Source organism: Xenopus tropicalis, chromosome 9 (genome assembly GCF_000004195.4).
Source record: "Xenopus tropicalis strain Nigerian chromosome 9, UCB_Xtro_10.0, whole genome shotgun sequence".
Lineage (NCBI taxonomy): Eukaryota > Metazoa > Chordata > Amphibia > Anura > Pipidae > Xenopus > Xenopus tropicalis.
The window spans coordinates 86,114,502-86,130,616 of record NC_030685.2 but is presented as its reverse complement, the minus strand read 5'-3'; the positions used below and the strand labels follow the sequence as shown (position 1 = coordinate 86,130,616).

Below are 16,115 nucleotides of genomic sequence, written 5' to 3'. Positions count from 1 at the left end.
AACAAACCAACCAACCAGCCAACCAACCAGCCAACCAACCAACCAGCCAACAAACCAACCAGCCAACAAACCAACCAGCCAATCTACCAGCCTGGGGATAAAGCTATAGAGTAGTTTATTGTAAAGGACAGGGATCCTCCAGTGATCAGTACTAGTACATTATTATGAGCCTCTGTATCTCTAGGGCCCCATACTGACATTTCTAGGTGCCCATCTTATTGAGGCGCTTAATACGCCGGTGGGATCCAATCAGATTGAGAGAAGGTGCCTCCCCCACACGGAGCCTACGTGGCCGTTCCCTCGCACTCCTGCCTCTGCTTTATTTAATCCCCAAGGACAATCGTATTTTAACTGAACACAAATACGTCTCAGCGCTGGATCCCAGGGTTATTTCCGGCCCAATATAAACTGCGTTGTCTTTCTGTGCCATCGCTACCTGCGCGATTTATTGGGCGGCACCAATCACAACAGCCCCCCCCCTCTCCCAAACCCAATCCCAATCATTCCACGAGTCTCCGGAGACTCCAGAACTCCCTCCATTTCCCCCTTTCCACGCTTCTTAAGGGGGAAGTTCACCTTTGAATTAACTTTTAGTCTATCGTAGAGAGTGGGTATTTTAAAACAATTTGCAATTGGTCTTCATTTTTTTGTGGCTTTTGAGTTGTTTCGCTTTTTATTCAGCGACTCTTCAGTTTGGAATTTTAGCGGCTATCTGGTTGCTAAGGTCCAAATGACCCTAGTAACCAGCCAGTGGTTTAAATGAGAGACGGATATATGAATAGGGGGAGGGGCTGAATAGAAAGATAAGGAATAAAAAGTAACAATAACTGTGAAATTGTAGCTTCAAAAAATGATAGTTTTGTGGCTGCCGGGGTCAGTGACCCCCATTTTAACACCTGGAAAGAGTCAGAAGAGGAAGGCAAATAATTCAAAAATTATATAAAATAAATAGTGAAGACTAATTGGCCATTCTATAACATATTAAAAGTTAACTGAACTTTTAAAGGGAAAGTTCACCATCAAAGTAAACTGTGGACTGATCATTTCATTTACTAGCTCCTCCTCTGAAAACAGCGACTCGACAGAACCAGGAAGTGCGCTCAAAGTGAAAGCTGTTTCCTACGAGCAGAAATCCCCAGTATTTCTTACTCAAAGCAACAGGCAAAGGAATGATGTTCAGCTCATTGGGTGAAACTACAAATACTGCCCCCTAGGGGCAGATTTCAAGAGGAATAGTGACAAAGTAAATCCAATAAATAATCATTATGTGGAGCATGATGGGAAATTAGCAATTAACCCCCCCCCCATGAAGTATTCCATAGCCATCAGCAGAACGTCGTACATTTAATGAGGGGAGACAGGAGGGAAGTGGGTTTATGATTGTGGAAATTCTAAATCTGTCGATTTATTGCGTTTCTAGAATTTTCCATTCTTTTTTTGCTGCATCCAATCAGCCCCTTGTGTTTCTCTTTTATTCCTTTCTGCTGAACTTAATGGATCACTGGTCTCTGTCTGCACGCAGGGCCGCCACCGGGGTGAGGGTACAACTGTGCCGGGGGAGGGTACAACTGTGCCGGAGGGGTACAACTGCGCCGGGGGGGTACATCAGCGCCCGGGGGGGTACATCTGTGCCGGGGGAGGGTACAACTGCGCTGGAGGGGGTACATCTGTGCCAGGGGAGGGTACAACTGCGCCGGGGGGGTACAACTGTGCCGGGGGAGGGTACAACTGTGCCGGAGGGGTACAACTGCGCCCGGGGGGTACATCTGTGCCGGGGGAGGGTACAACTGCGCCGGAGGGGTACAACTGCGCCGGGGGGGGGTACATCTGTGCCGGGGGAGGGTACAACTGCGCCGGGGGGGGTACAATTGCGCCGGGGGGGTACAACTGCACCGGGAGGGTACAACTGTGCCGGGGAGGGTACAACTGCGCTGGGAGGGTACAACTGTGCCAGGGGGGTACAACTGCGCCGGGGGGGTACAACTGTGCCAGGAGGGTACAACTGTGCCGAGGGGGTACAACTGCGCCGGGGGGGTACAACTGTGCCGGGGAGGGTACAACTGCCCTTCCATATCCTAATTTGCATCTACAAATTGGTTTGGGATTCGGGGATTCGATGAACCCAAAAACAGCGGATTCATTGCTTCCATGTTCCACGTAAGTTCCATTTGCAGCAATGACAGCACAGAGCAGGGGCAGGTAGGTGGGAAAGGGTTAAACAGGCAAACCCCACTGACCCCCAATAGACTTATTAACACATCAATCAATGGAACTCTTTATATGAACAAGAGGCGTGGCCAAAGTGTTGGTACTGAGCGCTTGTGTTCATGGGGGGCCCTATATAAATAACTTGTGGGGGGCTCCAAGGTTTCTGTTTGCATGTATAATCCCTACTACTACTGCAAGGCTGTAAGGTGGTAATAAATGGGCCGACTGGCCTCCACCAGATTGGCCCAATGGGTACAAAGGGCCCCACCAAATGGCCAAATGCGAGGAAAAGCTGTGGCTCCTCAGGGCCCACAAACTGGCCAAAACCTGCCGGATTCCTGGACCAACTGATATCTGTAATACATGCATATGGGGATTGGTGGGTCTCCCTACACATATCCCTAAAACAAATATTATTGGCCGGTTGTCATCAGGGGATTTTAGCTAAGGTTCTAAAATTGATATATAACTCCCAGCAACCAATCACAGCTGAAGGCCAGTAACCAGGAGGGCAAATTGGCGACAGTAGGGCAAGATGGAGACAGTAGGGCAAGATTGAGACAGTAGGGCAAGATGGAGACAGTAGGGCAAGATGGAGACAGTAGGGCAAGATGGAGACAGTAGAACAAGATGGAGACAATAGGGCAAGATTGAGACAGTAGGGCAAGATGGAGACAGTAGAACAAGATGGAGACAGTAGGGCAAGATTGAGACAGTAGGGCAAGATGGAGACAGTAGAACAAGATGGAGACAGTAGGGCAAGATGGGGACAGTAGGGCAAGATGGAGACAGTAGGACAAGATGGAGACAGTAGGGCAAGATGGAGACAGTAGGACAAGATGGAGACAGTAGGACAAGATGGAGACAGTAGGGCAAGATGGAAACAGTAGGGCAAGGTGGAGACAGTAGGACAAGATGGAGACAGTAGGACAAGATGGAGACAGTAGGACAAGATGGAGACAGTAGGGCAAGATGGAGACAGTAGGACAAGATGGAGACAGTAGGACAAGATGGAGACAGTAGGGCAAGATTGAGACAGTAGGGCAAGATGGAGACAGTAGGACAAGATGGAGACAGTAGGGCAAGATGGAGACAGTAGGGCAAGATGGAGACAATAGGGCAAGATTGAGACAGTAGGGCAAGATGGAGACAGTAGGTAAAGATGGAGACAGTAGGGCAAGATGGAGACAGTAGGTAAAGATGGAGACAGTAGGGCAAGATGGAGACAGTAGGACAAGATGGAGACAGTAGGACAAGATGGAGAAAGTAGGGCAAGATGGAGACAGTAGGGCAAGATGGAGACAGTAGGACAAGATGGAGACAGTAGGACAAGATGGAGACAGTAGGTAAAGATGGAGACAGCAGGGCAAGATGGAGACAGCAGGGCAAGATGGAGACAGCAGGGCAAGATGGAGACAGTAGGACAAGATGGAGACAGTAGGACAAGATGGAGACAGTAGGACAAGATGGAGACAGTAGGGCAAGATGGAGACAGTAGGGCAAGATGGAGACAGTAGGACAAGATGGAGACAGAAAGTAAAGATGGAGACAGTAGGGCAAGATGGAGACAGTAGGGCAAGATGGGGACAGTAGGGCAAGATGAAGACAGTAGGACAAGATGGAGACAGTAGGGCATGATGGAGACAGTAAGACATGATGGAGACAGTAGTAGGGCAAGATGGAGACAGTAGGGCAAGATGGGGACAGTAGGGCAAGATGGTGACAGTAGGGCAAGATGGTGAAAGTAGGGCATGATGGAGACAGTAGGGCAAGATGGAGACAGTAGGACACAATGGAGACAGTAGGGCAAGATGGAGACAGTAGGGCAAGATGGAGACAGTAGGGCAAGATGGAGACAGTAGGACAAGATGGAGACAGTAGGGCAAGATGGAGACAGTAGGGCAAGATGGAGACAGTAGGGCAAGATGGGGACAGTAGGGCAAGATGGAGACAGTAGGGCAAGATGGAGACAGTAGGACAAGATGGAGACAGTAGGACAAGATGGAGACAGTAGGGCAAGATGGAGACAGTAGGGCAAGATGGAGACAGTAGGACAAGATGGAGACAGTAGGGCAAGATGGAGACAGTAGGGCAAGATGGAGACAGTAGGACAAGATGGAGACAGTAGGGCAAGATGGAGACAGTAGGGCAAGATGGAGACAGTAGGGCAAGATGGAGACAGTAGGGCAAGATGGAGACAGTAGGACAAGATGGAGACAGTAGGGCAAGATGGAGACAGTAGGGCAAGATGGAGACAGTAGGACAAGATGGAGACAGTAGGGCAAGATGGAGACAGTAGGACAAGATGGAGACAGTAGGACAAGATGGAGACAGTAGGGCAAGATGGAGACAGTAGGACAAGATGGAGACAGTAGGGCAAGATGGAGACAGTAGGGCAAGATGGAGACAGTAGGGCAAGATGGAGACAGTAGGTAAAGATGGAGACAGTAGGACAAGATGGAGACAGAAAGTAAAGATGGAGACAGTAGGGCAAGATGGAGACAGTAGGGCAAGATGGGGACAGTAGGGCAAGATGAAGACAGTAGGACAAGATGGAGACAGTAGGGCATGATGGAGACAGTAAGACATGATGGAGACAGTAGTAGGGCAAGATGGAGACAGTAGGGCAAGATGGGGACAGTAGGGCAAGATGGTGACAGTAGGGCAAGATGGTGAAAGTAGGGCATGATGGAGACAGTAGGGCAAGATGGAGACAGTAGGACACAATGGAGACAGTAGGGCAAGATGGAGACAGTAGGGCAAGATGGAGACAGTAGGGCAAGATGGAGACAGTAGGGCAAGATGGAGACAGTAGGACAAGATGGAGACAGTAGGGCAAGATGGAGACAGTAGGGCAAGATGGAGACAGTAGGGCAAGATGGGGACAGTAGGGCAAGATGGAGACAGTAGGGCAAGATGGAGACAGTAGGACAAGATGGAGACAGTAGGACAAGATGGAGACAGTAGGGCAAGATGGAGACAGTAGGGCAAGATGGAGACAGTAGGACAAGATGGAGACAGTAGGGCAAGATGGAGACAGTAGGGCAAGATGGAGACAGTAGGACAAGATGGAGACAGTAGGGCAAGATGGAGACAGTAGGGCAAGATGGAGACAGTAGGGCAAGATGGAGACAGTAGGGCAAGATGGAGACAGTAGGACAAGATGGAGACAGTAGGGCAAGATGGAGACAGTAGGGCAAGATGGAGACAGTAGGACAAGATGGAGACAGTAGGGCAAGATGGAGACAGTAGGACAAGATGGAGACAGTAGGGCAAGATGGAGACAGTAGGGCAAGATGGAGACAGTAGGACAAGATGGAGACAGTAGTTTGATTATTATTTTCTAACACAACTTTAGTGGATTTTAGGGGTCAGTATAAGCAGATAAGGGGTCACTATTAATATGTAACTAGATTGGAAACAATTGAATTAAATATAAATGACTACCTATTTAGTAGAATAATTTCCGTTTGTGGCCCTGTGTTACTAACAAGGGTATCGAGGCGCAGAAACCTTTACGTGGGGAAATCACTGCCCCCCCCGAGGGTTTTTGTGTGAGTAGAAAACAGTAAATACAGTAAAACTCAGCGTCCCGTGTCGGAACTTTCCGGCCGCTCGTTACAATGATATCGCTGAATAGGGGGCTTGGGAAAAAAAAACATGAAGCACCTTTTCCAGGAAAGAAAGTCTAATTTTAGTTGGTTCCACGGTTGCCAATCAGATTACCCCGAGCGAGTGAAGCCGAGTGTCAGCAGTCTGTCCCTATAGCCGGGCGCCGCTTCCGCTCCATCTGGGGAGATAAAATAGCAGATAAATCCGCAGCACCGCCTGCTCCATGGAGATTATCTTCATTGCGTATAAATGGCCAAACTTTGCCGGATCTTCCTCACTTCTTAGGGTTTTAGGACTTGAACCTTCCTATAGGCTTGGGCAGGGCAGAGACTGCGGCGTTCTCGGCAGAGAGTAACACCGAGTAGAGATGCAGTTGTACGAGATAACCGTGGGGGGATTGCAGGTAGAGTAGGGCAGGAATTAGACAGTTGGGCAAGATGATGGCAGAATCAAAAGATGGTGACTGAGGCATCTGGACAAGATGGAGACTGGGGCGGGACAAGTCAACCAAGCACCCTAGGCATCCCTGTGCCCCAAGGGAGTGTAGAGTAGGGGTAAGCAGGAGAGGTACCTGCCTGGTGCCCCCTCATCATTGCACCTCAGGCCGGTGCCTCTTCTGCCTAACACTAATTCTGACCCTGATGGAGACAGTAGGGCAAGATAGAGACAGTAGGGCAATATGGAGACAGTAGGGCAAGATGGGGACAGTAGGGCAAGATAGAGACAGTAGGGCAATATGGAGACAGTAGGGCAAGATGGAGACAGTAGGGCAAGATGGAGACAGTAGGGCAAGATAGAGACAGTAGGGCAATATGGAGACAGTAGGGCAAGATAGAGACAGTAGGGCAAGATGGAGACAGTAGGGCAAGATGGAGGCAGTAGGGCAAGATGGAGACAGTAGGGCAAGATGGAGAAAGTAGGGCAAGATGGAGACAGTAGGGCAAGATAGAGATAGTAGGGCAAGATGGAGACAGTAGGGCAAGATGGAAACAGTAGGGCAAGATAGAGACAGTAGGGCAAGATGGAGATAGTAGGGCAAGATGGAGACAGTAGGACAAGATGGAGAGAGTAGGGCAAGATGAAGACAGTAGGGCAAGATGGAGACAGTAGGGCAAGATGAAGACAGTAGGACAAGATGGAGACAGTAGGGCAAGATGGAGACAGTAGGGAAGATGGAGACAGTAGGGCAAGATGGAGACAGTAGGGCAAGATGGAGACAGTAGGGCAAGATGGAGACAGTAGGGCAAGATGAAGACAGTAGGACAAGATGGAGACAGTAGGGCAAGATGGAGACAGTAGGGCAAGATGGGGACAGTAGGGCAAGATGGAGACAGTAGGGCAAGATGGAGACAGTAGGGCAAGATGGAGACAGAAGAATAAGATGGAAGGGAAACAAGGACACAGTGGGCACAAGATGCATTGGCAGTACCAGGCAACAGGCAAATCAGTATAATGACATGCCCCCCCCTCCCCCCCAGGGAAGATACCAGAGACCCCGTGTAGGTATAAACATGAGGAACAGTTCCATTAACATTTTGGAGAGCAGAACCCAACAGGCGTTAACATTATCGTCTGTCAGTGCAGATTTGTTCAGGAGTCTGTGGAGCGTTACTCGATTCCTGCTCCCCCGGTAACGCATTTAGCAACCAGCATTATGGGTGCTGTTGGGCTATTACTGTAATGATGGTGTCCCTGGGCCATACATGTACTGGGGGCTGCAGAAGGTGTATGTGGGGGGAGTAGCCCAGTATTCAGGAGCCATTTAATGACTTTATGAGCAAACTTAGGAGGCTGTTCCTGCTGAATTGTGCTTAGTACAGGGGAATCCCTATGTGCCATAGTTTGATGGTATCTCTCTGTACAGGCTATGGGCAAACTTAGGGGGCTGTTCCTGCTGAATTGTGCTTAGTACAGGGGAATCCCTATGTGCCATAGTTTGATGGTATCACTCTGTACAGGCTATGGGCAAACTTAGGGGGCTGTTCCTGCTGAATTGTGCTTAGTACAGGGGAATCCCTATGCTGCCATAGTTTTATGTACAGGCTATAAGCAAACTTAGGGGGCTGTTCCTGCTGAATTGTGCTTAGTACAGGGGAATCCCTATGTGCCATAGTTTGATGGTATCTCTCTGTACAGGCTATGAGCAAACTTAGGGGGCTGTTCCTGCTGAATTGTGCTTAGTACAGAGGAATCCCTATGTGCCATAGTTTTATGGTATCTCTCTGTACAGGCTATGGGCAAACTTAGGGGGCTGTTCCTGCTGAATTGTGCTTAGTACAGGGGAATCCCTATGCTGCCATAGTTTTATGTACAGGCTATAAGCAAACTTAGGGGGCTGTTCCTGCTGAATTGTGCTTAGTACAGGGGAATCCCTATGTGCCATAGTTTTATGGTATCTCTCTGTACAGGCTATGAGCAAACTTAGGGGGCTGTTCCTGCTGAATTGTGCTTAGTACAGAGGAATCCCTATGTGCCATAGTTTTATGGTATCTCTCTGTACAGGCTATGAGCAAACTTAGGGGGCTGTTCCTGCTGAATTGTGCTTAGTACAGAGGAATCCCTATGCTGCCATAGTTTTATGGTATCTCTCTGTACAGGCTATGAGCAAACTTAGGGGGCTGTTCCTGCTGAATTGTGCTTAGTACAGGGGAATCCCTATCCCTGGTTCCTACCAGCAAACAAATGGTGCCCTCACTGACTGGACCCGTTGGCACATCTGTTTGTGGTTTCAGTTCGGTGTAAGTCCGGACACTGCGCTGTTATCGTTGCCTCTTCGTTCCCCTCCGACCACATGTTTACGATGGGACACTGGGAAATCACCCCCATGGCGCCACTGGGTCGGCTGTGGTACCGTTCCCTGGGACCCAGTGATGCGGACGCCCCGACTGGGGGGGCCCTGCTGGCTCCAGTTTTATTGTTATTGTTACTTTTTATTACTTATCTTTTTATTCAGTCCTATCCATATACCAGTCTCTCTTTCAAATCACTGCCTGGTTGCTAGGTTAAAATGGACCCTAGCAACCAGATAGCTGCTGAAATTCCGAACTGAAACAAAAATCCAAATAATTCAAAATCCGCGAATAATAAAAAATAAAGACCAATTGCAAATTGTATCACAATAGCATTCCCTACTAACAGTTATTATTGCAGTTTCAGCTTTGCACAGATCTCCATTATTCTTATTCTGGGATGGAATGGAAACTGCAACTGACACCCGGTCTTCTGCCCCCGACTGGAGGTGCAAGGTCGCCCCTTGAATATCTCCGCATAGTTTCCAGGGCGACGGCAGCGACGGGCGGAGCAGGTGCAGACCCCCACGTTTGTTATAAGGTTCAGGGGGCTCTTTCCATGTTGCAAATAGGAGACGGAAAGTATTTACTCTGCGCGGTCAAACGTAAGAAAGAACTATAAATATTCTGCACTTGAACCTTCCCGGCTCTGGTTCCATTGAGAGGTTCCAGATGGGCCCTGTCAGTAACGGCATCTCCTGCGCCGGACCCTCGGAATGTCACTCCCAGCGCCGCTATGGTCATTAGCGGTTATTTATACCGACCGGGGGGCTCATTAGCGCTGACTAACTGGGGCAAATACAAACAATTAAACACAAATACCCGGGGCTCTGCCTCAACTGCCCCCCTGGGGGGTTTGTAATGGATCACTGGTGAGGGGGCAAAGGGGGCTCTGCCTGGGTACCCCTGGAACTATAGCGGGGTGACTGTTACCCCAATGTTTCTATATATCTGTAACCTTGTTATGGGCTAAGGGGGCCCAGCCTGAAGGCCAGTTAGGGGGGGATTTGGGGTGAGTGCTTATTTGTGCCCTGGGTACCCCTGGAACTATAGCGGGGTGACTGTTACCCCAATGTTTCTATATATCTGTAACCTTGTTATGGGCTAAGGGGGCCCAGCCTGAAGGCCAGTTGGGGGGGATTTGGGGTGAGTGTTTATTTGTGCCCTGGGTACCCCTGGAACTATAGCGGGGTGACTGTTACCCCAATGTTTCTATATATCTGTAACCTTGTTATGGGCTAAGGGGGCCCAGCCTGAAGGCCAGTTAGGGGGGGATTTGGGGTGAGTGCTTATTTGTGCCCTGGGTACCCCTGGAACTATAGCGGGGTGACTGTTACCCCAATGTTTCTATATATCTGTAACCTTGTTATGGGCTAAGGGGGCCCAGCCTGAAGGCCAGTTAGGGGGGGATTTGGGGTGAGTACTTATTTGTGCCCTGGGTACCCCTGGAACTATAGCGGGGTGACTGTTACCCCAATGTTTCTATATATCTGTAACCTTGTTATGGGCTAAGGGGGCCCAGCCTGAAGGCCAGTTAGGGGGGGATTTGGGGTGAGTGCTTATTTGTGCCCTGGGTACCCCTGGAACTATAGCAGGGTGACTGTTACCCCAATGTTTCTATATATCTGTAACCTTGTTATGGGCTAAGGGGGCCCAGCCTGAAGGCCAGTTAGGGGGGGATTTGGGGTGAGTGCTTATTTGTGCCCTGGGTACCCCTGGAACTATAGCGGGGTGACTGTTACCCCAATGTTTCTATATATCTGTAACCTTGTTATGGGCTAAGGGGGCCCAGCCTGAAGGCCAGTTAGGGGAGGATTTGGGGTGAGTGCTTATTTGTGCCCTGGGTACCCCTGGAACTATAGCGGGGTGACTGTTACCCCAATGTTTCTATATATCTGTAACCTTGTTATGGGCTAAGGGGGCCCAGCCTGAAGGCCAGTTAGGGGGGGATTTGGGGTGAGTGCTTATTTGTGCCCTGGGTACCCCTGGAACTATAGCGGGGTGACTGTTACCCCAATGTTTCTATATATCTGTAACCTTGTTATGGGCTAACAGCGCTGTATAGTTACTTATTGGGGGGCCAGTGGGGTCCATTTCAGAAGGACAAGGGAAGGATATTTCTGGAAGAAACCAAAAGACATTTCTGCTGTTGGAAATAGAATAAGTGAGTGCGACAGAGACAGACGGTTTATCGGAGTTGGGGATCAGCGCCCCAGTTTGGGCAGGGACAGAGCACAATGGCTCCCTGGGCCTACAAGCTGGAACCTGAACAGCACGGATGGATTTCAGTTATTTGAGAAATTCTTATTTCTTTCCATATTGCAGGGAGCCCCTCGCCCAGCCGGCCTGGGAATCAGAGGACATTTTGGGGTACAATCATGGGGTGAATCCACATCTAAGAAGCTTTGTGCAACTTTCTCCAGATTATTCAATAAACCCTGTTTGATATGTTTCCCTATGGGGGGGTGGAGACTTTTCTCACTGGGGGGCCGTGTAATATCCCATGACCCCCTTGGGCACTGGCGGATAAATACCATTGGGCAGATTTGCCCTTGATACATACGGGGCAATTAATAGCGGGGCTCGCTGCCAGCGGGGGGACATTTCTTGCCCGGGGGGCTCGGGAATCTCATTTTACAGGATTTCTCTATTGAACTGGAGTCTGAGGGAGAAAAGCTGGAATTCTGTCGTTGGGATTAGAGGGAAGGAAGAGCGCTTTGTCGCCATGTAGCTGGCAGCCCCCCAGCCCCCCCAGCACAATCGCTGGGCCCCCCATGGGTCATGGCATTCAGTTCTGTTCCAGCCGGATCCAGTCATTACCAACCCCTGCTCCACTGGCACAAACCTCTCGGAATTATCCGGGAAACCCAAACCCATGGTCATGTGACCTTCAGCTAAAGGGAAACTACTCAGACTTTGCTAAAGATGCTTCTTAGGGATATTTACTGTATATATATATATATATATATGTGTGTTGTACAGGGATAGGGGTTTATATACAGTGCGATGTACATTATATGGGTCAGTAGACAGAATCTGTAGAACAATAGGGGTTTTGGTATAAATTCAGCTTTTGGTATGATGATCTATCTATCATCTGTCTATATCTATCTATCTATCTATCTAACTATCATCTATCTATAATCTGTCTATATCTATCTATCTATCTAACTATCATCTATCTATCATCTGTCTATATCTATCTATCTATCTATCTATCATCTATCTATCTATCTATCTATCTATCTATCTATCTATTTATCTATCTATCTGTCTGTCTGTCTGTCTGTCTATCTATCTAGCTATCTAACTATCATCTATCTATCATCTGTCTTTATCTATCATCTGTCTATATCTATCTGTCTGTCTATATATATATCTATCTGTCTATATCTATCTATCTATCTATCATCTATCTATCTGTCTGTCTGTCTGTCTCTCTGTCTGTCTATCTATCTATCTATCTATCTATCTATCTAACTATCATCTATCTATCATCTGTCTTTATCTATCATCTGTCTATATCTATCTGTCTGTCTATATATATATCTATCTGTCTATATCTATCTATCTATCTATCATCTATCTATCTGTCTGTCTGTCTGTCTCTCTGTCTGTCTATCTATCTATCTATCTATCTATCTATCTAACTATCATCTATCTATCATCTGTCTTTATCTATCATCTGTCTATATCTATCTGTCTGTCTATATATATCTATCTGTCTATATCTATCTATCTATCTATCTATCTATCTGTCTAGATATAGACAGATGATAGAGAGATAGATAGATATAGACAGATAGATAAATAGGTAAATAGATATAGATCTATTTATCTATCTATCTATCTATCTATCTATCTGTCTATATCTATCTATCTATCTATCTGTCTATATCTTTCTATCTATCTATCTATCTATCTGTCTAGATATCTATCTATCTATCTGTCAGCTGTCTCTATCTATCTATCTATCTATCATCTATCTATCTGTCAGCTGTCTCTATCTATCTATCTATCTATCTATCATCTATCTGTCATCTGTCTATATCTATCTATCTATCTATCTATCATCTATCTATCTATCTATCTATCTATCTATCTATCTATCTATCTATCTATCTATCTATCTGTCATCTGTCTATATCTATCTATCTATCTATCTATCTATCTATCTATCTATCTATCTATCTATCTATCTATCTATCTATCTATCTGTCTATCTGTCTATATCTATCTATCTATCTATCATCTATCTATCTATCTATCTATCTATCTATCTATCTATCTGTCTATATCTATCTATCATCTATCTATTGGGTGTTGGGGGCCATTGGGGGGGGCAGGGGCCCCTTAGGCAGAAGCCCCGGTGGGCCCTGCACCCCCCAGTCAGACCCTGCACCCAAAAGTAATAGCTGCCCCCCCCCCCCCCCCGCACAGGTCTCATTTAATTGGTGCTCCCGTGAGCCCCGAGCGCCATCATTGCCGGTAAATCCGCCTTTGTGTGCGTTTAGCTTAGTAAAGAGTTGATGTTTAGAGAGTTGGGGGGGGGGGGGGGGCTGTTCCCTGTAATAGAAGACTAATGCCCCCATCTCCATAGAACAGAGAAGCCCCGGCAGGGTGTGTGTCTGGGAGGTAATTCCAAGCCAAACAGTGCCGGCACGGGCACGCCGGGGCCACAATGCCGAGACCCTCCCTATCCTGCAGGAACATCTGCTCATTGTCTTGGAAATGACCCTGGGAAATGTCATGGTGACAGCATCTCCTTTCCCAGCCGCCTGCTCACCAGGTGTATAGAGCCGGGTTTAACCCCTTCCTCGCCCACCCCTTCCCCTCGGAACCAGGGAGCCCATGTTCAGCACCATCAACTGCCTGCGCGGGGTTAAACTCCCAGGGTTCCATGGAACGAACACCGAATGGGGACAAGGCTACGAGGAGACAATTTGGCAGGGAGGGAACAGCCGCGATGGTTTGATGTCAGTGCCCTGCATGTGGCCAACGTATGGATCTGCCAGACTGGCATGGAAACTGGCATAGAGACTGCCACAGAAACTGACATGAAGACTGATATAGAGACTGGCATGGAAACTGGCATAGAGACTGCCACAGAAACTGACATGAAGACTGATATAGAGACTGGCATGGAAACTGGCATAGAGACTGCCACAGAAACTGGCATGAAGACTGATATAGAGACTGGCATGGGAACTGGCATAGAGACTGCCACAGAAACAGACATGAAGACTGATATAGAGACTGGCATGGGAACTGGCATAGAGACTGCCACAGAAACTGGCATGAAGACTGATATAGAGACTGGCATGGGAACTGGCATAGAGACTGCCACAGAAACTGGCATGAAGACTGATATAGAGACTGGCATGGGAACTGGCATAGAGACTGCCACAGAAACAGACATGAAGACTGATATAGAGACTGGCATGGAAACTGGCATAGAGACTGCCACAGAAACAGACATGAAGACTGATATAGAGACTGGCATGGAAACTGGCATAGAGACTGCCACAGAAACAGACATGAAGACTGATATAGAGACTGGCATGGAAACTGGCATAGAGACTGCCACAGAAACTGGCATGAAGACTGATATAGAGACTGGCATGGGAACTGGCATAGAGACTGCCACAGAAACTGGCATGAAGACTGATATAGAGACTGGCATGGGAACTGGCATAGAGACTGCCACAGAAACTGGCATGAAGACTGATATAGAGACTGGCATGGGAACTGGCATAGAGACTGCCACAGAAACAGACATGAAGACTGATATAGAGACTGGCATGGAAACTGGCATAGAGACTGCCACAGAAACAGACATGAAGACTGATATAGAGACTGGCATGGAAACTGGCATAGAGACTGCCACAGAAACAGACATGAAGACTGATATAGAGACTGGCATGGAAACTGGCATAGAGACTGCCACAGAAACTGACATGAAGACTGATATAGAGACTGGCATGGAAACTGGCATAGAGACTGCCACAGAAACAGACATGAAGACTGATATAGAGACTGGCATGGAAACTGGCATAGAGACTGCCACAGAAACAGACATGAAGACTGATATAGAGACTGGCATGGAAACTGGCATAGAGACTGCCACAGAAACAGACATGAAGACTGATATAGAGACTGGCATGGGAACTGGCATAGAGACTGCCACAGAAACAGACATGACATGAAGCTGGCATAGAGACTGCCACAGAAACTGACATGAAGACTGATATAGAGACTGGCATGGGAACTGGCATAGAGACTGCCACAGAAACAGACATGACATGAAGCTGGCATAGAGACTGCCACAGAAACTGACATGAAGACTGATATAGAGACTGGCATGGGAACTGGCATAGAGACTGCCACAGAAACTGACATGAAGACTGATATAGAGACTGGCATGGGAACTGGCATAGAGACTGCCACAGAAACTGACATGAAGACTGATATAGAGACTGGCATGGAAACTGGCACGGAGACTGGCACAGAAACTGGCATGAAGACTGATATAGAGACTGGCATGGAAACTGGCACAGAGACTGCCACAGAAACTGACATGAAGACTGATATAGAGACTGGCATGGAAACTGGCACGGAGACTGGCACAGAAACTGGCATGAAGACTGATATAGAGACTGGCATGGAAACTGGCATAGAGACTGGCACAGAAACTGGCATGAAGACTGATATAGAGACTGGCATGGAAACTGGCACGGAGACTGGCACAGAAACTGGCATGAAGACTGATATAGAGACTGGCATGGAAACTGGCACAGAACTGGTGCAGAAACTGGCGTGGAAACTGGCATAGAGACTGGCACATAAACTGCCATGGAAACTGGCACAAAAACTGGCATAGAGACTGGCATGGGGGCTGGCACAGAAACTGGCATGGAGACTGGAACAGAGACTGATATAGAGACTGGCATGGAAACTGGCATAGAGACTGGCACAGAAACTGGCATGAAGACTGATATAGAGACTGGCATGGAAACTGGCACGGAGACTGGCACAGAAACTGGCATGGAAACTGGCACAAATACTGGCACAGAAATGGCATGGGGGCATGGCACAACAAAAACAGAAACTGGCATGGAAGCCGGCACGGAAACTGGTGCGGAAAACCATTGTGGAAACTGGCATCGAAACCAGTGTGGAAACCAGGTGGAAACTGGCACGGAAACTGGCGCAGAAACTTGCACGGAGACTGGCAGGGCAGCCCAACATAATAACAATCATAATAAACATAGAGAGTAGACTTTTGGTGGGGGGGGCATTTACTATTTTCTTTTCCGTCTAAATTCTAATTTTTTATATATAAAAAAAAAATGTTGATAAATGGGCCCCTAAGTCCCAGTATCTGTCAAATCACAATAGAACAAGAGGAGGGATCATTCTGAGGGGGGGAGAAAGTTGGCTCTGCTCCGAGTTAGGAATTTCAGCAGTTATCTGGTTGCTAGGGTCCAAACTACCTTAGCGACCAGG

At 47.9% G+C, this 16,115-nt stretch overlaps 1 protein-coding gene across 1 annotated transcript in view; it reads left to right on the top strand.

The window, feature by feature from the left end:
• The first annotated feature begins 15,497 nt into the window (after positions 1-15,497).
• The window catches only part of LOC101730497 (extensin-1-like), an 82,519-nt gene continuing 81,901 nt past the window's right edge, over positions 15,498-16,115 (top strand). The window contains exon 1 of the mRNA XM_012970608.2: positions 15,498-15,744. Coding sequence (XP_012826062.2) covers positions 15,498-15,744 — 247 coding nt within the window. The remainder of the gene's footprint in view (positions 15,745-16,115) is intronic.